Raw genomic sequence first — 22,453 nt, 5'->3', positions numbered from 1 at the left:
CTGTGGGAGCCCTGCCAAGGCCTCTGAAATTCTCCATGCCCCCAAACCTTCCACTCACCCATCTAAAAGCCAAGCCTGACTGGTCTTTAACCCCAGGGATCATGTCCTGCTCTGATTTATTCTCAGGATGCCCTACCCAACCCCAAATCTGCGTATACGGAAGCACGTGTTCCCTCTCTCCCCAGACGTGGGTTCTGGCCTTCCAGACCTTCCACGCTCCGAATATCCAATATGACCTTTAAACGTGTCTTACACATAAACCGCCTGCCCCAGAGGGAAGCCCACGCAGCCAGTGCAGAGCCGTCCTGTCCCGCAGGATCGGCTCTAGTGTAGCGCCGTCCAGATCAGGCTGAACTTCGGTTTAGTCTCAGAAGAAAGTTTTACAACCAATAAAATCTGTGACGGTCGGAACCTGTTTAAATGACATTTGCTTCTCCCGAATGAAAACATCCCATTAAGAGGGTCTGGGGCCAGAACCAGTGGTTGGTCATCTCCTGAATAAGGACAACAAAGTTCGACTTCCCTAGAAACCTCGAAATAACTGTTCAGGGTAGTATGAGAAAAAGAGAGAAAAATGAACAAGTAAATGTGTTTTGAAATGCCAGTCAGCCTGAAGTAGGAGGTACAAGATAAAACTAACATATTGCAACAGTGCCCTTCAATTTGTCTTTTTTTATATATATATTGGAAGCTGCAAATAAATTAAAATTAATTTAAAACAAGTGATCAGTGGAAAGATCCCACTAAGACCTTACTCCTAAATGTGAGTGTGGCCATCTTTTAACTTCTATTTAACTTAAAATAATAAAATTAGCACAGGACAAGAGGGTCTTGTAAAAGTTGGTAGGTCCCCCCAAACTCAGGTTTTCCTAATGGGCTCTGTGTCCTCGTGACCTGAGGACCTGACCTCAGCGAGGCTCGTTAGGAGTCGTGCTCGCTCCCCCTCATCCCATTAGCTTGGAGTCGTCTGTCGGCGGCCTTCGTGCTCCCCAGCATGGCCCAGCAGGCCTCACACCCCTGTTTATAAGCAACATTTTGAGGTAAGGTGCTTGACTGGCAGTTGGTTGTCTTGTACTGAAGGGAAAACAAGAGAATTTCCTTGAGGGCAGACACCGCGGTCTGCAGGGCTGGGCACCATGAGTCGCATCATACATGCTTTTGAACTTAGTTCCGTTGCACCGGGTTGAGCTGACCTGAGCCCAGGGCTGCTGGGCCAGCTCCCGGAGCGGGAGGAAGCCCAGAGCCCACGCTGGCTGGAAAGGCTAGTGGCCCTAGAGCCTGCAAACACTGCAGAGACGTTCTCACTTCCCAGACTTCCTGTAAGAAGAGGATCGAAGACCAGACTTCCCTCCCCCCGGGGGCACAGGGTGCGCCCGCAGGAGCAGGGTCTGCTCCGGAGGCGGCCAGACCGCGCTGTGCAGACCTGCCTCTTACCTGGAAGGTTCCTTTGGTCCCCGGGCGGCGTTAGGCTCTGCACTGCCTTCTCTTCCTCAGGTTTGGGAGTGACTTGTCCTTCTGTGCTCTTGGAGGCTGGAGGGTATAGAGAGAAGCAAATAACTTCACAGAGGCTTAAAACAGAAGATGCTCTTTGTGTATTCATTTATTCGACGTGTGTCTCTCCACCACCAGGCAGTATGGGGGTGCGGGGTTACAAAGAGGAGACACACTCCCCCCGCCCTTGGGGTGCTCCCAGTGGGACCTCTCCTTGAGCATCAGTGACTCACAATGTCTGTCTGTCTGTCTGTCTTTCTTTCCTTCCCTCCTCCTTTCTTTTTAAGATTTTATTTATTTAGAGAGATTGAGAGAGGGAGAGGGAGGGAGAGAGCACAAGCAGGCAGAGAGGCAGGCAGAGGCAGAGGGAGAAGCAGGCTCCCCGCTGAGCAGGAAGCCCAGTGCAGGGCTCCAGCCCAGGACCCTGGGATCATGATCTGAGCCCAAGGCAGACGCTTCACTGACTAAGCCACCCAGGCGCCCCCGGAACGTGTTTCTGAAGGAACTGAGAGGTTGTCTGGTGCGTGTGGGTCTCCCCAAAAGGGACTCCATTCCACCCATCCACCTGCCAACCTTGCACGCGGGCGTGGGCACAATGGCCGTGAGGAATCCCTTGTTTCCCTACAGCAGGTCACTTAAAAGGTAAAGGGATTCAGTCGTAAAGCAAGGGCTAGAGAAGCCTCCTATCACACTCCTCTCTATTGTGAAGACTTCGGCAAAGGAGCTGAGCATGGGCACCGCCGAGATGGGCTCGGGATTCCAGCTGAGGGTCTGGGGAGGGTCTTCTGGGAGAAGAGGCAGAGGTGGGCAGAGGTCTTCAGACCTTGCAGTCTGCACCTGGCGTGGCCGACGCAGAACTCGCTGTAGCTCACAGACCCCGTCCCCAGGGCAGAAGCATCAAAGGACAAATGGACCCACCACTTTTCATCAAGTTCTAGTATCACAGAGACCAGAGACCCGGTAGAGAAATTGGGCTTGTGAGAGAGCTTTCAGGACTCCGTGGAGAACATAGAAGAGCTAAGTCAGCTCAACTTAGGTCTTGAAAGCCCCTCGGGGGGGGTCATGCCCTCCACATTCCGCTGTAGGAAGGCGACCCACCTACCGTTTTGGGGGTGGATAGGCGAGGGTGGGGGGTGCTCAGGCTTCTGTGCTCGCCCTCACCAGCAGCGATGGGGTTCAGGACCCTTAGTCCACTGCCGGTTCCAATCCCATCCAGCGGTGAGAGCTACAAGGCTCTCAAGCCAGGTCATAAAGTCCAGAAATAAGACATTCAAAGGGAACAGCTTCCTCTTCCTCCTCTTCCTCTCTGCTCCCAGCACCCCCCACCCACAGATTTGGAGCCCCGCCCACACACCAGCCTGACCTGCCTTTGGGCTTGATACTCTCCTCGCTCCCCCAGCGCAGCCAGGGTCTTGCAGTAGTGGAACTGGTGTGGGGGGCAGGGGCATCTGGGGGGGGGGTCTTTGGGGGAATATTTCTCACACTCTGGAATACCAGCTCCTGACACTGGGCTGGGAAGACCCTGGGCCGACAGTCCTTGCTGCTTGATCATGGATTTGCCCTCTGAAGAAACGTTTCAAAGACTCCATGGCAGCCACGTTGAAAATTCCCGTCATAGGGGCACCTGGGGGCTCAGTCGGTTAAGCTCTGCCTTCCACTCAGGTCATGACCCCTGGGTCCTGGGATCGAGCCCTGCATCGGGCTCCCTGCTCAGCGGGAAGCCTGCGTCTCCCTCTGCCCTTCACCCCGCTTGTGCTGTCTCTCTCTCAAATACATAAATAAAATCTTAAAAAAACATAGAAAATATCCGTAATAGATAAGACTCTGCAAGTCAGTAACAGGAGCTTCTCTTCCCTCTTTACTCTCATCAGGGAAGGAAATGCCTCGCCCACTGCCTCCACTTTTCTAGCCAGAGCTTCCTCCTTAGGGTTGTGGGGATGGACCCTGAGAGGCGAGGGCATGCAGGCATCATGGGGAGTTGTTGGGAATTCAGGTCACCATACTGCTGGGGGTGGAAGCTAGGATGGGTTGCTGGCACCAGGCAGCCTGTGGGTGGCATGAGGTGGGAGCTTCCGAAAGCAAAATGCAAAAGAGTTGTTGGTGCAGCCTTACGGGTAGATACTCACCGGGATGGTTATTATTTTTCTCATTCTTTATATGGGCTCATTCTGACCAGTCTTTTAAAATTTTTATGTCTAAAAAATTGTGATGAGATATTGATAGCATAAAACATACCCTGTGAATCATTTTTAATGTGTAGTTTAGTGGCATGAAGTACACTTATACTGCCGTGAATTGGACTTATTTTCAGATTGTTCAGTAATGATTAGTATAATGTCTGTTCCCTTTCCCCCCCACAAAATATAAATTCTTCGAGCGCTGGGTATCCCGAGGGCCTAGGTCAGTCCTTGGAACCGGAGGCACGCCTTAAATATTTCTTTAGTGAATGATTTTCTAGCAGCCGTTGACATGACTTATTGCAGAGTTTGGGCAGGCAGGTTTTGTCTGTCGGGCTGACACTCTGTGTCCTCCTGCTGGAGTTCTTCTCCTTCCCTTCGTGGTACAAAAGGAAACACTTACATGTGCTGACACACTGGCATTTGTTTTCCCAGGAAGCGTGGCTAGAGTTCCCTGCACAGTGCATGACGCTGTTTAGCCTGCGGAAGCCTCTCTCACATCCACAATTTAGCATCGTGCCCATCCTGTACTCGAGGGCTTTGTACGTTGCATGCTTGAGGCTCGGCGGGTTGTCATCACAAAGGTCTGCAGAGAAAAAGAGGCCTGTTTCGGGTTAGGGAGGCTCCACTCTCACACTCACAGGATCTTGGATGATCCCATCACATATTTCTTGGCTCTCTTTAAAGGATTTTAAAGGATTTATGGGTACCCCACCTCTTCCCAGAAAGAAACAAAGGCTGTGGCCACTGCCCTTTAGAAACCTTTGTATCAGAGATGGTTCAGACTTAGACCTCAACAGAGCTCCTCTCCAAATTACAATTTATTTCAAACTAAATGAATAGAAGCAAATGAGGTTTTATTCTGAATATGCCTCATGCTGAACAAGTATAGAAAGAGAGAAGGGGACTAAAGGATATGAGGAAAAGAAGGGAGGAGAGTCATATAAATTTAATTGAGGGACACGTGTGGGCAAGAAATACTTTTTAGGAAATAAGGATTGTCAGAATTTCTATAATTAATGATTCTGTACCCCTTTCTTTCCTTTTCTTTCTTTCTTTCTTTCTTTCTTTTTTTTTGGAGAAATACATGTAAAGGGGCTCCACCCAAAGTCTGGCGAGTAGGAAATGTGTATTTTTCACCCACCTCCCCACCTCTGAGTTTTCCAAATCCCTTCTCATACCACAAAGACTTGACCCTTTCTCAGCCCCCTTCAAAAAAGGACACTGGTTTCTCACCAAGGACACCTGAAATAGTAGCCAAATGCCCAAGTAGTAAGGGGAAAAAATGTGCTGCTTAAATCAGAAAAATGATTCCATTGTGTATCTTACAACAAGTCCTGCTTCGGGAGATTAGCTGTTTAGGGAAAAGCCCCAGGCGGGATGGAGAATGTGGCTAGGAAGGATCACAGGAGACAGGCCCAGGTGAGACAGCACACGGGCCGCCTCGCCTCGCCAGCACAGGCACAAATCCAGGCTGGTTGCTTCACTCACTGCTGGCCGACCATTAATCATCCCTCCACCCGAGTATGTCTTCTCTCTGTCCTTACACTGTGCCCCAGATCTTGCCACACCCATGACTCAGGATACTCCCGATCTCCTGAATCACAGAGGGCAAGGAGAGGGAGGACAGCTCACCCACCTCTCACCAAGAAGGGTCTAAGTGGGAATAATATGAAAGGCTCAGAGAGCCAGCGATTGGAAAGGGACATGTAACATACACACGGAAAGATACTGGTCATCATAAAAATCACCATAATAAGGCAAGAAAGGTAGCATGGTTGAAAGGAGAGAAAAATGAGCTTCTGGATCCTAGCCCTACCAGCTTACTAGCTATAGAGTGTCCCTGCTTTTACTTATCCAGGGCTTGGCCACTTTTTCTATATGTAAACTGGGTAGTATAATCATCATCACATTTTACTGTTTGTTTTAAAGACTGCATGAAATGACATACAAAGGTAACTTGGAGACCACCCCACACATAAGGGAATAGAACAGATGCCCGTTTTTCTTCCTTCCTTTTTGCCTCTGTCCAGGAAAGGAGAATGGTGGTTCAGATAGAGGAGGGACTGAAGTTCACCTTAACCCTTATCTCCTGCAAGAGGTCATCTCTGTGCACAGTCTGCATCCCGAGGACCAGTTGCTGTACCAGCTGTACATCAGTACCAACCTATGTTTTGGGTATCAGAAGGTAAATCTATTGCTAAGATAAGATATGCACAATAATAATAATTTTAAAAACCAATGAAAGAACAAGGCAAGGATGTTCCCTCTCGTCACCACTTTTCAACATGGTGTTGGAAGTCCTAGCTAATGCAATTAGAAAAGAAAAGGAATTAAAAGTTGTACAGATTGGGAAGGAGTAAAACTTTCTCTTACAGATGACATGATTGCCTCTGTAGACAATCTAAAAGAATAGACAAAACCCTTGTGGTACCAATAAGCAACTTCAGCAGGGTTGCAGGATACAAAGCTAATGTACGAAAGTCAATTGCTTTGCTGTATACCAGCAAGCGCACTTTTTGGTATTCACCCAAGGAACTGAAAAGTTATGTCCACACAAAAATCCGCACATGGATGTTTCTAGCAGCTTTACTCATGGTTTCCAAAAGTTGGAAGCTACGTGTAGCTGTCCTTCAGTAGGTGAAGGGATGCGTGAACTCTGGTCCATCCAGACGATAAAATAGTATTCAGTGCTAAAAAGAAGTGAGCTATCAAGCCATGAAAAGACATGGAGGAAACCTAAATGCCTAGTCCCAAGTGAAAGAAGCCATCTTCAAATGCTACTTTCTGTGTTGTTCCAACTATACGACACTCTGGGAAAGACAAAACTATGGGGGGTGCGTGTCATTATACACTTGCCCAAACACACAGAATGTACGACACCAATAGTGAAGCCCAGTGTCTGCTGTGGACCCGGTGATGATGGCGTGTCCATGTGGATTCATCCACTGAAAGACAGGTACCACCTGGTGGGGGCTGACAATATGATCACGTGGGAGGTTATGCATGAATAAGGTCTGGAGTATGAGAAGAATCTCTGTACCTTTTGTTTGGTTTTGTTGTGAACCTAACGCTGCTTTAAACCATAAAGTCAATTAACAACAACAACAACTTAGAAGCAATGGCTATGCCCTGAGCAAGATGAAATCATTGAAGGGGGGGACATCAATGATGACTTCTGCTTCTAGCCATGGCAAAATTTTGGTACTCAAACTTATCCTCCTGCTGAAAACAACTTTAAAACCAGACAGAATGGGGGCGCCTGGGTGGCTCAGTGGGTTAAAGGCTCTGCTTTCGGCTCAGGTCATGATCCCAGGGTCCTGGGATCGAGCCCCACATCGGGCTCTCTGCTCAGCAGGGAGCCTATTTCCTTCTCTCTCTCTGCCTGCCTCTCTGCCTACTTGTGATCTCTCTGTCAAATAAAACAAAACAAAACAAAACAAAAAACACAAAACCAGACAGAATGTGCAAAAAAGGCGTTTCCAGGCATCAAGTAAGAGGCAGGGTGGGACTGTATTATTCAAGAAGAGGGAACTGTGACATGAACCCCACCATTGCCATGGAGTCCCTCACGGTCACTTTCCTGCCAAGTGGCACCAAAGCGGAACCCAAGCAGAGCCGTGGTCTCACGGACCTGAGGAGGGAAAAAGTCAGAGTTCTAGGCTGCCGGCATGGCTGGACTTCGGACACTCCCCACACAGACCCATCCTTATGAAGTGTAAGACCAAAGTTGACAGGAGGATGCACCCGTGACTGAGGTGCCTGGAAGAACAAAATGTAACGCCTCTGAAAGGAAGACGACATATTCCAGAACTTCTAAGATGTGTAATTTATAACATCCAGCAAGTTTTTAAAAATTCTGGACATGTGAAGAAATAGGAAAATGTGACCCATTTTTTTTTTTTAAAAGGAGTCAATTAGAATCTAAAATGACCCAGATTTTGGAATTAGCAGACAATTGCCTGCCATTCATTTTTATAAAGGAAGTTTTATGGGGACAAACACACTCTTATTCGTTTACATTTGGTCTGTGGCTGCTTTTGTGTGGTAAAGGCAGAGTTAAGTATTTGCAACAGAGACTAGATGTCTGGCTGAGAGTATTTACTCTCTGGGCCTTTAAGAAAAAAATTGTCAACTACCAATTCCAAGAAAACATGGCCATGATGAGTGAATCAATAAGAGATCTCAGAAGATAAATGAAAACTATAAGAAAGAACCAAATAAAAATTCTAGAACTGAAAATTACGATATCTGAAAAGAGCTTCACCAGACCTTGAAGACAGAGCAATAGAAATTATTGAACTGATGAGAAGAGAGAAAAAAAATTTGACTAGATATTCAGTGACCTATGGGATAATATCAGATAGCCTATATTATTTAATTGAAGTCCCATAGCAGTGGGAGAGTAAGAACGGAGCAGAAAAAATATTTGAAGATATAATGGCCAAAAATGTCTGAAATTTGAGGACAAATGTTGACTTACAGGTCTAAGATGCTTCAAGCAACGAATTCCAAGCAGGATAAATATAAAAAAAAAAACCAACCTAGATACATCGTAGCCACGCTGTTGAAAACTAAAGCTAGTGGAAACATCTTGAAAGTAGCCAGAGGAAAAGGACACATGGCATGCAAGGAACAATAGTGAATAATGGCTGACATTATTTCACTGAAATAAGGAGCCAACGCAAGTCAGAAAATAATGGTAGAACATATCCAAAGTCGTAAAAAAGGAAAAAAAAAAAAAAGCCTCTCAACCTGGAATTCTACCTAGAAAAAAAATCTTTCAAAAATGAAGATGAAATTCATGTATTTGCAGATAAATGGAAGCTTAGAGAATGTATTACCAGCACACCTGTGTTCTAAAAGAGAATGCTGAGAGGAAATTCTTCAGGTGTGTGGATATTACCACAGTTAGAAGTACGGATCCGCAGGGAAGAGTGGTGTGCCCGTAGATATTTAGGTAAGTGGAAAGATCATCTTTTAATTTCTTTGAAAGAGAACTATTTAAAATAAAAATAATAAGAGTGTATGGCGAGTGTTATTGCATATGTCAATGTAAAACATGCAACAAGTGCAGTGTAGAACTTGGGGTGAGTAGATGTTTCTATCATATAGTTCTCGTATGTGGAACGATATGATACTAAATCCGAGGAGAGCGTGGTGAGTTAGGGATGCCTCCCGGAAAGCTTAGGGAAGCTGGCTAGTAACAACACAAAGAGTGTAGCTAAAATGGCAATAGGAGACACAAAATAGAGTATTAAAATACATTTTTCATTAGCCAAAAATTTTTAAAAAAGATTTTATTTATTATTTGGCAGAGAGACACACGGCGAGAGAGGGGAACACAGGCAGGGGAAGTGGGAGAGGGAGAAGCAGGCTTCCTGCTGAGGGGGGAGCCCGATGCGGGGCTTGATCCCAGGACCTTGGGATCATGACCTGAGCTGAAGGCAGAGGCTTAATGACTGAGCCACCAAGGCACCCCTTGGTTAGCCAAAATTAAGAGAGAAAAGGAAGAATGGGAGAATATAAAACCAAAATGGGACACCTGGGAAACAGGGTAGCAAAAGGGGAGACCTAAAGCCAACCATATCGGTAATTGTATGAAACATACTCCAAACACATAAATTAAAAGATAGGCACTTTCAGACTGGATAAAACAGCAGGCCCCAACCCCATGCTGTCTACAAGAGAGCATACTTTAAATACAAAGGCACTAATAGATTGAAAATAAAGTACATATAAAGATACATTATGCAGAGATCTGCATAGGAAAATGGGTGCAGCTATGTTAATATCAGAAAGTAGATTTCAAAATAGTATTCACAGATGACTTGATTGCTTATATAAAATTACTAAGAAATCTGAAAAATAACTACTACAACTTGGTAAATTTAGCAGTCTTAGTATATAAAAATCACTGGCAGTGGGGCTCCTGGGTGGTTCTGTGGGTTAAGCCTCTGCCTTCGGCTCAGGTGATGATCTCAGGGTCCTGGGATCGAGCCCTGCTCGGGCTCTCTGCTCCGTGGGGAGCCTGCTTCCCCCCCTCTCTCTGCCTGCCTCTCTGCCTACTTGTGATCTCTGTCTGTCAAATAAATAAATAAAATCTTTTAAAAAATCACTGGCAGTTATTTCTGTATACTGGAAGCAACCAAATAGAAAATTACAAAATTTATAAACAATTTCATTTATGATAGCATCAAAAAAATTAAATACTCATGAATAAATTTAGCAAAAACTTGCAAGACTTCTGAACTGAAAACTCTGAAACATTACCAACATAAATTAAAGGACTACATAAATGGAAAAATGTACAATGTTTATGGATTGGCGGTTTCATTTTTTTAAAAAGGACATCAGTTCACCTTACGTTGATTGACAGAGTCAATGCAGTTACAATTTTAAAAAACCCAATACACTTTTTGGTAGAAATTTGGCAAGTTGATTTTAAAACCTCTTTGGAAATTCAACAGACCAGAATTTCTAAGTCTATCTTCAAAAGAATGCACAAATTTGGAGAGTTCACATAATCTGATACCAAGATTTTCTATAAAGCTGCAGTAACCAAGATAATATTTTGGTAGAAGGATAGACCATGGAACCGAAGAGAAAGGCCAAAAATAGACTCATACATGTACATTCAGCTAATTGTTTTATAAAATGTTATGGCAGATCAACGAGGGCAGGAAAATCTTCTCAGCAAATGCTCTGGAACAAATGGATAAATTTATGGGGGGGAAAGCAGCTTACTTCACATACAAAAATTAGTTTTATTATATATCTAATCATAAAAAATCCATACCCTAGATTTATCCAGGTTAAGTATACACGTAAAAGTTGAAACAATTAAGCTTCTAAGGGTCCATGAAGGCAAATAGCTTTGCAAACTAGGGGTAGGCCAAGATTTCCTAGAGAGGACCCACAGCGTACCAACTGTAAGCAAAAAGTCAATCAGAAACTTCTGGTCATCCCAAGACACTAAGAAAATGAAAAAATAAGTGGCAGACCGAGAGCAAACGTTTGCAACACACACCTCCGACAAAACTGTGCGCATTCTCGAAAGAACCACAAATCAGTCCTAAAAGGCAAACGACCCAGTACACAGATGGGCAAAGACCGGAACACGTCACTCTTCCAGAGCACGCAGATGATTCTCCGTAAACACGTGCAAGGATGCCTCACATCGGTAGACAGCAAGAAAAGCACGTGGGAGACGACCACGGGATATTCCATTAGAACAGCTGAGACTGACAACCACAGAAGAGAGGAGGTGGGGTACCAGAGCGCTCTCACGGGACGGCGGGGGTGTGAAATGATACTGTTCCTCGGAGAGCGGAGAGTTGTTTGGTTTTCTTTTTTTTAGGGAAGGTAATTGTGTATCTGCCCATGGTAGGATCCAGCCACTCCGCTCCGAGGTATTTATCTCAGCGGAGTGAAAGCACAGATTTACAAGAAACTTATACAAAATATTTATAGTGGCTTTAAATAATCTCAAAAATACTGTGTTGAACGAGAGAGGACATACACAAAATCATACATACGGCTTGATTCCATTTGTAGGAAGTTCGAGAAAAGACAGGACTAGATACAGAAAGAAATCAGAGGACTGGTTGCTCCTGGTGCGTGGGGCCAGCGGGAAGCTGGCGGTGATGGAAATGTTGGTTATATGGGTGTGTGCATTGGAAAACTCATCAAGTTGTACACTTGAGAACGGCATTTCACTATAGTTTGGCCTCAGGAAAATCAGTAAGAAGTATACTTAGCAACTTTTGTAATGACTCATTAGCACAAATAATCAAGGATTGACCTCAGATGCCTTTGGAATCTGATGACTTAATCAGGAACCAAGAATGCTTCTAAACACCTAAATCGGGGCGCCTGGGTGGCTCAGTGGGTTAAGCCTCTGCCTTCGGCTCAGGTGATGATCTCAGGGTCCTGGGATCAAGCCCCGCATCGGGCTCTGTGCTCAGCAGGGAGCCTGCTTCCTCCTCTCTCTCTGCCTGACTCTCTGCCTACTTGTGATCTGTCAAATAAATAAATAAAATCTTAAAAAAAAAAAACACCTAAATCTTTTTTAAGGGCAAGTTGCCCTTGGCAACTTTGTGTCCTGAAAAACTGTTGAATTACACAATGATGTGCTCTTCTAAATCAGACCATGGAAATTCCCAGAGTCATCACAAGTAGCTTGACTATCTGAGGACATCCATCATGTGGGGACAAGGGAAGTTCCAGAATTTCTTTCTCCCACAGACTTCATTTTCAAAGACGCATCTTTCCCGGAATTGAGAAACACTGAAATGTCTCTGATCTGTAGGTAAGAACAGGTGAAGAACTTGGCTATAATCCTTTTCCCTAAAATGCCTTGCCAAGGGTGTTGCAGACAGTATCTGAGGAAAGTGGGAGGCATAAGCATGTGGGAAAGATGGCCCGGAAACACTCCTTTTTAGTCCAACAGGAGTGAATCTGGGATATTTTTAGCCCTCTTAGGTATCATTAAAGAGAAAACAAAACGAAAAAAGCAGCAGTAAAACATCTAGAAAACAGAAGAAGAATCACAAACGCTGTCTATTCTGAAGTCTTGCACAGGAGTAACGAAGGGGAGTCCCAGGTATGTGACGCAGCCCAATGTCTTTAAATACTCTTCCCCGAACGATCACTTACAAACCTTCTCCCCACACAGCATGGCAGCCACAGCCATTCCCTAAGTTGGCTCAGTAAAAATTTGGAATATCCTTTCTTGAAATTCAGCTAACAGGGGCTTTTCCCTTTCCAGATTCATTTCTTCTACCAGTGGCTCTGACTTTTTTATGAAAAGATGCTGTTCTGTGCTCTCAGTTATACCCGTTCTGGCTCACACCACAGTGAGCCTGGAAGCTTAGGAAGCAAACACAACTTTTCTTTTCTCTTTTCTCTTTTTTAAAAAGATCTCTTTTCTCTTTTTCCTCTCCTCTCCTCTCCTCTACTTTCTGTTTTTTTCTTTCCAGAATTTTTTTAAGAAGGTGGATAGCGGAAGTTTCCTCTTTGTAATTTTTTGGTACTGGTCTCATTCTGGAGTTAGATGTCATTTTCTCTCCTGAGAGTCGAGTGTCTGCTTCCTATGGAGTGGGGGAACATTTCAGATGGCTAACTTGGCATTGGAATGTGGGGGCAAACGCTCAGAGCTTGAAAACTGGGGCTCCGAGGATGGGAGTCGTGCTGCAGGCCCAGAGGTGTGTTATCCATGCGGCCTTGCGTTTTAGCTCTTGTATTTTTGTGTCCGCAGAGGGGAAAAGAGACAACGCCTGTTATCAATCCTGAAAATCCCAAGGGCTTTGCCGTGTACTAAGAGGGAGTTACATTAAGCTTTTCTGACACTGAAAGTGTTCCACATCTTGTTTTGGGGTTTTGCTCTGAACGGTGACTTGGAAAGACACAGGCCGGATCCCACGTGTTTCTCCTCCTTCGGACACTTCACCTTCGTCCAGTCCCTGAAGCAGAATCAGGGGCAGCTTCCCCCGGGGTATGTGCAGATCCTTGCCTCCAGGCACTTCCTGCTCAGCTGAAGTGCAACCCCCCTTGGGTGTTTTTGGGACATTGGTGACGGCAACTAGAGCTTCCTTGCTCTGCCCTGTACCACGGGACAGGTCTGGGGGAAAGGATGGGTGAGGGTGAGGAACCGCAGGTCGCTCTTGTCACTGTTGTTATCTTTGGTTTTGTTTTCCCTCGGGTGGATTGCCGGAGGCTCAACTTCCCCATCTGGCCACAGCCCCTGCCAGGCAGGGAAAGAGGAGGCATTTGTGGTTCTCGGGTCGTCGCGGACAAGAATGACAACCCAGGTTGCACAGCGATGGAATTAGGGTCAAACCAGCTTTTCTGTCTCTCAGGCCTCTGGTCTCTCGAGTACCAGGCCCTCCCATCAACTACACACCCTGTTCCCAGGAGGACGCCGGTGCAGCTTCTAGTGCTTGGGTTTCAAATAAGAGATAAGAAACTTGGTGAAACGAGGCACTTTCTTCCCGTCAGGGGCCCCATCACACAGTGAGAAAAGCAGGAGCGAGAGACGCGGACCGGGGGTTCCTGCTTGGATCTGGAATGCTGACCCCCCCTTTATTCCGCTTCCCCACATGTCCTCGGCTCCACTCCCCCAATCTGCTCCTTTATCTCTCACCCTTTTGTTTTTGAAAGGGGAATAGAATTAAAATGAGTTTTCTGCTGATAATTTTAGGTCCTTCGAGTGAACCAGAAATACTAACACTTGCTTGGCCATCGATCCTTTGATGGGAGAGAGTCCCGTCTAAGGCAGATTCTGTACAGGCAGTGGGACTATGCTTTTGTCCTGCTTGAGCGTGGTTCTCAAAGGTTACTGTGCATACGAGTCCCCGGGGGGTCTTATTAAAATGTGCGTTTGGATTTGATCGGGCAAACATGAAGGCTGAGATGATTTCTGACACCCTCACAAATGCTGTGGGGTTCGCAACCCCATAGTACCTGCGGCTGCCGCGTCTCCCCTTGCCCATTCGCCCCTTTCCGAGGCATGCACCTGCCCCTGGTGGACCCGGAGGGGATTCAGGCACTGGTGATCCTGTTTACCACCACGGGCCTTCCTCAGTATCTAAGAAGATGCAGTGAAAACTTACTCGGCAGGAGGAAAGGTGGGTGGGTGAAAAACGGTTGTGGGCTAGGTGATTTGTTTTTCTTCTCTGATGTTGTTCAAAATGAAAGAGAACCCTTCTGGCCCTTGCGGCCAAAGTGAGCAGCATGAAAGACAAGGGAAATAAAGGGGATTTAAAAGGGTGTGGACAGAGTCTGAGATAAGATTCTCTTCTCTGTGGGCGAATCAAGGTCAAGTGATGTTTACCCACAGCCCGGCCAGCACTCGGTAGATGGCTTCCTCTCTGTGCCCGGCCAGCACTGAATAGATGGCTTCCTCTCTGTGCCTGCCTTTGCTTTCTCCAGCAGAACAATGGACTAAGCACAGAAACTTCTAGATCATGATTTACTAAGCTTACACAAAGGATGCAGAAGTACATCGAGAGCTTGGTGTACCTGATAAGGAATCTGGTTCTTGACCTAACGTCATTCATTGCCTACGTCAGATCTAAGAAAAATCCCCCAAATTGTACCTAATGTCAAAGATAGTCTCTTAACTTCCTTGGCAAACCCATCCAGCAGTTTGGGCCTTATAGAAAGGACGTGTTTGGTACAAAATAAAACACCACAGGACATGTCAAATTTTCCTCCTAATAGGATCCTAGGATCTGAAAGCCGAGAGAGACCCCGAGATTATTTAGGTCCATCCACACATTTTGTAGGTAAGGAAACTGAAGCTGTGTGTTATTCCTCACGTTGTGGCAAGCCTGCAAGAGAGAAGGACCCCTGACTCTAGGTCAGTGCTTTCCCATCATGTACAATCAGAATCTTCAGGAATGTGGGTGCTTTCAACCCAGCGGTGGAAGGCTCTGTCTTGCTGAGGGCTAGAGCTGCGTCTAAGCTATCTGGGTCACTGGGAAGTGTTTGCGAAATGTTGTGGTTTAATTGAGATCATTATCTTCGAAGAAGTCAGAGAGCTCAGATCTTCCATTTTGAGATAGATACATAGATGCGTGTATATATATTTAGTATGGATATGATATCTGAGACATGCCTCTGTGCTGCTGCTTTGTTTAGTTTACCTTTAAAACTCACAACAGCCCTGAAAGGTAGATATTATCATCCCTGCCTTACACACAGCAGGAGACTGAGGTTCAGAGGACTTTAGCAAATTGTCCAAAGCGCACAGCTCAAGGTGGTGGGGACAGGAATCACGAGAAAGCCTAGTATTGAGGCCCTCATTTCTGCAATAAAAAAAAAAAATCACTTTTACTTTCAGAAAATGATACCAAATAACAAACTGAAATGTGTCGGGAAGGAACAAGAATGAAGAGGACAGAATTGTAGAGAAAAGGTTTTCATCGACGCTAGTCGCCGTGAGCACAGAGGACAACACTGTTGGTTTCTCTGCAGGAGCAGGGCTCAAAGTGTTCAAGAGGCAGGATAGCAGGAGCCAGCGGGAAGAGCTGCCCTAAGATCCGGGAGGGTTCGAGCTACATGTTACAAACGGCAAGATTTCAGTATTTCTGTGGCTCCGTGTACGCAGCACGTCTTCTTTACACACCGATCGAGTGGTGGGCACTTGGGAAGCTTCCGTGGTTTGGCTGTTGTAGATGCTGCTGCTGTAACTACCCAGGTGCGTCCCTTTGCAGTGGCATTTTTTGTATTCCTTGGGTCAATACCCAGTAGTGCCCTTGCTGGATCACAGGGCAGTTCTGTTTTCAACTTCAAAGGGCGTTGTCGATAGGTCTCGTCTGCTCTACAACGGATAATGTTGTGTAATAGGCCAGACATGACACCCACCACGTGTTGAGTTCTTGCCAAGGCCTGGAGAGTAGAGTGAGTGGTGAAGGCGGGCCTTTTCTCTCGTGGAACTTATATTCTAGATAGTGTATTAAAGCAGATATTAAATAAATATCACAACTTAGTAGGTACCAGAAAGATGCAGTATGAGCTGCTCTCAGAGCATATGGATAATTGACTCTTTTCCCTTGTGTTTTGTTTGGTCATGACATTCTGTGTACGATGAATAATGTGAATTAACTTTGGTCCCTTATGGACTATCCCTCTGGTGAATAGTTTCGGAGTATTTATGACCCTGGTAGATAACTAAAAAAATTAAGCTGTGGTCCCTTCCTTGGCAGTCTTTATAATTTAGTAAAGAAGGTAGGACAGGTATATGATTCTAACGCAAATAGAAAGTGATAACTGTGCTTTGGGAAGAACAATTGGACCCACGGTGGCGGGCCTGCGTGGCTCTGTTGGTTAAGTGTCCGACTCATGATTTCATCTTAGGTCGTGATCTCAGGGTCGTGAGATCGATCCCCACGTCAGGCTCTGCATTGGGCATGGAGTCTGCTTAAGATTCTCTCTCTCTCCCTCTCCCTCTATGCCCCCCACCTTCTCAAAAAAAAAAAAAAGTGTGGCTTTTTATAGGTCTCATGGGTCTATAACAACATGAGTTTAGCTGGGGGCAGCCGTGGGGCAGACAGGTGGGAGGCGGGGTGACCAATTAGGCTAGTGCTTCTCAAACTTCTGTGCGCATCTGAGTCACCAGGGGGACTTTATTAAAATGCAAATACTGATCCAGCAGGCCTGGGGCAGGGCCTTAGAATCCTCATTTCAGAGTTTTCTGCCGCTGTTCCGATCACAGTTTGAGTAAGGAATTAGGAGGTCACTATAATAGGCGGGGTCGGAGCCAAGAGGAACCTGGGAACGGGAAGGAGCAGAGGGGTAGGTAGCTGGAGAGGTGGGAAGATAGTAGTACGGGACAACGATTTGCGGAGGTCGGGAACGGAAGAGAAGGGATCGATGACGTGCAGAAATCCAGCGGGGACAAGGATAGTGACTGGTGCAGTCAACAGAAATGAGTGTCGGTAGACTAAGATGTGACCATCTTCTAGAAGAGAAATGTTTGTCCTCATTTTAAAATGTCAGGTATTGAGCACGATGACCTGAGTTGAGAGCTTACTGTCCTATTCGTGTCTGCCCCCTAAGTGTTGAGGGAAAGCAAGTCAGCTCTGGGCGTCAGAGACCTGAGTCCTCTTCCTGTTCCACCGACCGTTCACTCTGTCCCTTCGTCCCCTCCGACGGTCTTTCTGGAAGAGGGAATGGGAAGCATTCCTCCCAGATTTCTGGTCAAATTTCACAGTGCCTTAAGCTCGTTTACCTCCAGTGGGAGGCTAGAAGGAAGATACTGGAACCAGAGGCTAGCTCTGATAGTTGGGTGAAGTTTATGAGAATTTGGGGATCCTTGGGTTAGGGTTTACTAGCTTGAAAATTATAATGTTATCTTTAGGCACACACTTTTTTTTTTAAGTTTACCCAAGATTTTTCATAACATCCCTTTGAAAAGAATGGCATCTCACTCATAGATAAGGAAACGTAGGTTAAGAGTGAACGGCGTGGGCAGAGAGAAATAGAAATCAAAAGATTTGGCGGTGCTTCTGCAGTCCTACTGTCGCCCGACCTTAGTGACACTGAAGAGTTGGTCTCCATGAGTGTTTGCTTGATCGCCCTTTCTCACTTACTCTTTATTTGTCCTCTCATCTCTGAACTTCCTCAACTTTCTTTGTGTTTCTCCCCATTCCCCCATCAGATCCCCTTTAAGTCAGCGTAGCCTCTTCCTTCCGTCTTTCCACGTAAAACGCATTCCTGGTTTCGCCAAGCCAACATGGCGTGGCTCGGGTCACGTCCCCTCTGCTGCCTCTGGAGCTGTGCCCCGCCCGCTGCCCCTTTCGGGCATCCCCGGTCTCACCATCACCTCCTGAGCCTGGAAGCATCCCAGGTGCTTACAGCCCCACCAGGAATGACGCTTCATTTCCTTCCCTCGGAATTCCGTTACCTCACGGGAGTCGCGCATTCGTGGTTCCTACATCGTCCCTGCCCTGCTCACTCCAGCACTGTTTAGTGTGCTTACTGCTTGCGCTGGGCTGATGTTCTTCTCTCCGAGCACACCAAGAAAGCTATGAGTCAACAGCCCAGTGACGCTCGTTTGCCTCAGAGTTCGCTGAGCATCTGGTTCCTTTAGCCCTTCCTTCTGGAAACTTCACTCGTGATATTGTAAGACACTACAACCCCCTGGTTCCTCATCTCTTTGGCTTTCTTTCCCTGAATGCTCACTTCACTCTTGTTTTAGATATCCTCTGACCTGAGCTTTCCCTATTATGGATATCTTAGTGTGGTACCTTTATCACCACTGGTAACCAATATGGACACTTCGTTATTAACTACGGTTTATACATTACCCGGATTCCCTCTGTTTCCCCCCACTGTTCTTTCCTGTTCCAGGATCGTGGCCAGGATTCCACATTTCACTGAGCTGTCATATCCCCTCAAGCTCCTCTTGGCTATGAGGGTTACATGACAGTTTCCCCACTTCCCTTGTTTTTGATGACCTCGACAGCTCTGAGGAATCCTGGTTGGGTATTTTGGAGGAGGTCCCACTATTGGAATTTGTCGGATGTTCTTTGCATGTTCGGACTGGGATTAGGAGGGGGATAGCATTCATCAGAGTCTTAAAGGAGAAGGATAGCATTCATCAGAGTCCCAAAAGTGTTCTGAAGCGTTCAGCAGAGGCGTTTCTCAATGCTCTCGCCATTCTATTCTCGGGAGACTCATTGCTTCAAGTCTTAGCACTGGGCTGAGGACTTCCACATGAGAAAAGAAGACTCAGCCACTTACTGAATTCCTACCAAGCTCAAAAAGCTGTTCTAAGATCTTCACACATATTAACTAATTCAATTCTACTGTGAAACAAATATTGTAATTGTTACTGCCATTTTACAGATGGGACACCGAAAGGTTTCAGTAAACTGCCTGCAGTGGCCCAGTGCGGTCTCAAAGCTGGAGGACTCAGGAGCTGGGAGTCCCAGCCCGGCTTCAGAGCCCATGTTCTTTTTTTTTTTTAAAGATTTATTTATTTATTTATTTGACAGAGAGAGAGATCATAAGTAGGCAGAGAGGCAGGCAGAGAGAGAGGAGGAAGCAGGCTCCCTGCAGAGCAGAGAGCCCGATGTGGGGCTCGATCCCAGGACCCTGAGATCATGACCTGAGCCGAAGGCAGCGGCTTAATCCACTGAGCCACCCAGGCGCCCCCAGAGCCCATGTTCTTAACAAGGATGCTGTGCTGCCTGGTCCTGATTCCTGCCTCCAGCCCTGAGCGCTGGTGGGGCTGTAATGGTAACATACATAACGTAGCCCCGAGAGCTTCAGCTCTCTTCAAAACTTTGTTTCTAGGTCAAGGTACTGTTTCTTCTTCTGCTTCACATTTCCACTGAAGTTTTAGCCAATGCAATCAGATAAAAGAATGCGGAGACTTATCGATGGGAAGTAAAGGAACTACAAAATATCTCTACTTGTAGGTTATGTGATAGTACATCTGGCAAAGCCAAAAGGACCCATGATGAAAGTAACAAAATGATGAAATTATTTTAAAAGATGGCGATCCATAGAGATACCATATGAGTGTGGGATGGGACTGGGGAGGGGAGAAAGCTTTCTTTTACAGGAGAATGCCAGCTAAGAAATGCAGGAAGATGGATCTCAAGGGAATTGAGTGGAATGAGAAAAAAAATCCAATTTCAAAAGTTAATTTTGTATCATTCCATCCCATAGCATTCTTTTTTTTAAATTATTTTTTAAATATTTTATTTATTTATTTGACAGACAGAGATCACAATTAGGCAGAAAGGCAGGCAGAGAGAGAGAGAGAGAGAGAGAGAGGAGGAAGCAGGCTCCCTGTGGAGCAGAGAGCCCGATGCGGGGCTCGATCCCAGGACCCTGAGATCATGACCTGAGCCGAAGGCAGAGGCTTAACCACTGAGCCACCCAGGCGCCCCATCCCATAGCATTCTTAAAATGACAAAAATACGCTGGTGGAGACGGTATGGTGCCAGGAATTAGGAGGGAAGGAAGCAGACGGTTGTGGCTACACAGGGTAGCTAAGGAGAGACGCTTTGATGGGAACTGTTGCATGTCTTAACTGCGGTGACGGTCACATGAGATAAAGTTGCAGGACCTAATTACAGCGGACACCCTTCGTGTCAATGTGGCAAAATCTGAATCGGATTGATGGGATGTACCAGCGTCAGTGTCCTGGTTGTGATGTCGCGCTGTGGTCACGGAAGGAAGCGCACGAAGGCCATGGTGCATCTGCAGTATTGCTCGTAACTGCACGTGACTCGCAATCATCTCAGAATTACAAGTCACGAAAGCAAACATGGACAGTCCTCTGCGCCTCCTCTTGTCCCTGTTTGTCTTCATGATCCTTTCATTCCCATCACTGTGTCACCTAAGCTTGGCACGTCCGCACCCTCTTTAAACACCACCCCCTTCCTTGCCCTCTTGCGGAATCACTTCCCAAGAGTCATGATTCCTGCCGCCTCAGTTCCTCCTGTACATGCCTCCTCTCACGTCCATGACCTTCACCTCTGCCTGTCACAGCAGCAGCAGGTCTTACTACCGCGCTCTCCCTCCCATCTCCCAACCCCTCCGACGGGTCTTTCAAGTGTTGCCAAATCAAGCATCCTAAATGGCAGAACCAGTCACACCTGGAGCGGAGTTGGTGGCCTAGAGGTGAGCTCCAGTATGTTCTCTGCCCCGTGATTAACCTCTGATTCCTACAAGAAGCCTGTAGCCCTGTGCCCCGCGTTCCCAGCCCTGTGGCTCCCAGCGATGCTCCTGCCACGTTCCGAACCTCAGGAGGATCCAGAAAATGGGTTTGTGGGAGGTGCGCGGAGTTGTTGTCGGGAGGTACTGACAGTATCTCAGTGCGCACGTTTGGAGATGGAGTCTGCCCATCCATCGGCGGGGGCAGGTTCCTCGGGGCCACTCACTAAACACGACCGCAGGAGCTTCTTAGTGGTTCCAGTGTGACTGCCTTCCGCCATGGCCATTGGTCTCCGGGGCCTCCTAACGTGCCGTGCCCTGGGGGGGGGAACTGCTCCCTCTCTGGGAGCCGGGTAAGGAGGAGGGCTGCTCTTGACCATACCGTGTTTAAGCGGCAGATCGGGTTCACCTGGCAGGTTCAGCCGACGAGGTCACCCTGGCAGAGGGACGATTGCATTCAGGGGACCACATGTTGCATGTGTTGCTTGCGTGTGAATAGCAAGGGTGTGAGTAACAGAAACACGTGCCGGCAGTCGGCAGTCGTGTGAGCGAAGGACCTTGAACTCTGCAAATTGCCCCGCACATTCTCATTGTTGCTTATTACCCCTCGGGCAGTGTTGTTTTCAGGACCAAATGATAAAATACGTCAGGTTACTTTGTGAACTGGAAAAAAATATTTAAAATGTTAATTACTTAAACCTTGACTGTGCCAGAATGAGGAAATGGAGTTTCTTTGAATTCATCTTCTAAGAACTGTTTATGATCATTCTCTGTGACTTTCCTTCTTCTCACCTAGGTTCACATGCAGAGCTCATAATGGATTCCAAATGGGTTAAAACAGGGTCCATTTCCTGCTCACTGCCAACCCATCACCACCGTTGAGTCTGAATACTCCTAGTCGTTTCTGGTTGTTGTTGGCTGTCCCCATCACCTTTTATTTAAGTTATTTCATGAACGTGGGCAGCAGGAGGCACTGAACAAATGTGTGGGCGTCTTGGCATTGGCAGTATTGTGTATTTACTCAAACAAATATCCATCTTCTCTGGGCAGGCATAAATGCGGAGGGGAACGTGGCAGGAGCAAAGTTCAGCCTCACGGGGCTGGGAACTCGAGGGACGCGGGGTTAAAAGAAATGAATGCCATCAAAGAAAATGTGTAGGGTCCCCGGGGGACCAAGGGGGCGGCCGTGTGCTCTGAGGGGGAATATCTCAGAGCAGATGGACACACCCTGCGGTCAGGAGCACTGATGGTCTGTGACTCATGTGTTACCAGATCCACTATTTCTTTTCTTTTCTTTTCTTTTTTTTTTTAAAAAGATTTTATTTATTTGACAGTGATCACAAGTAGGCAAAGGCAGGCAGAGGGGGTGGGGAAGCAGGCTTCCTGCTGAGCAGAGACCCTATGGGGGGCTCGATCCCAGGACCCTGAGATCATGACCCAAGCCGAAGGCAGAGAGAGGCTTTAACCCACTGAGCCACCCAGGCACCCCCAGATCCACTATTTCTGATGTCTGGCTGGACCTGGCAAGCCTCAGGGTCAGTTCCCACAACCCAGAAATGAGTGATTTATGGGGTGAGACCCTTTCGAGGACAGCTCACGCCTTCCTGCAC

General features: G+C 46.7%; 1 protein-coding gene across 6 annotated transcripts in view; it reads right to left on the bottom strand.

The window, feature by feature from the left end:
* Positions 1–22,453, bottom strand: part of IL2RA (interleukin 2 receptor subunit alpha) — a 47,152-nt gene that overhangs the window by 10,870 nt on the left and 13,829 nt on the right. For 5 of the 6 annotated variants that reach the window (XM_046013839.1, XM_046013837.1, XM_046013840.1 and 2 more), the window contains exons 2-3: positions 4,072–4,272; positions 1,435–1,530 (exon numbers count right to left, since the gene is read on the bottom strand). In XM_046013839.1, the coding sequence (XP_045869795.1) occupies positions 1,435–1,530; positions 4,072–4,272 (297 nt within the window). The remainder of the gene's footprint in view (positions 1–1,434; positions 1,531–4,071; positions 4,273–22,453) is intronic. The other variant, XM_046013841.1, reaches the window with a different exon arrangement.

The sequence above is a fragment of the Meles meles genome, chromosome 7, assembly GCF_922984935.1.
Source record: "Meles meles chromosome 7, mMelMel3.1 paternal haplotype, whole genome shotgun sequence".
NCBI classification, from domain to species: domain Eukaryota; kingdom Metazoa; phylum Chordata; class Mammalia; order Carnivora; family Mustelidae; genus Meles; species Meles meles.
The sequence above is the reverse complement of the archived record's forward strand: the minus strand, read 5'-3'. Positions and strand labels throughout refer to the sequence as shown.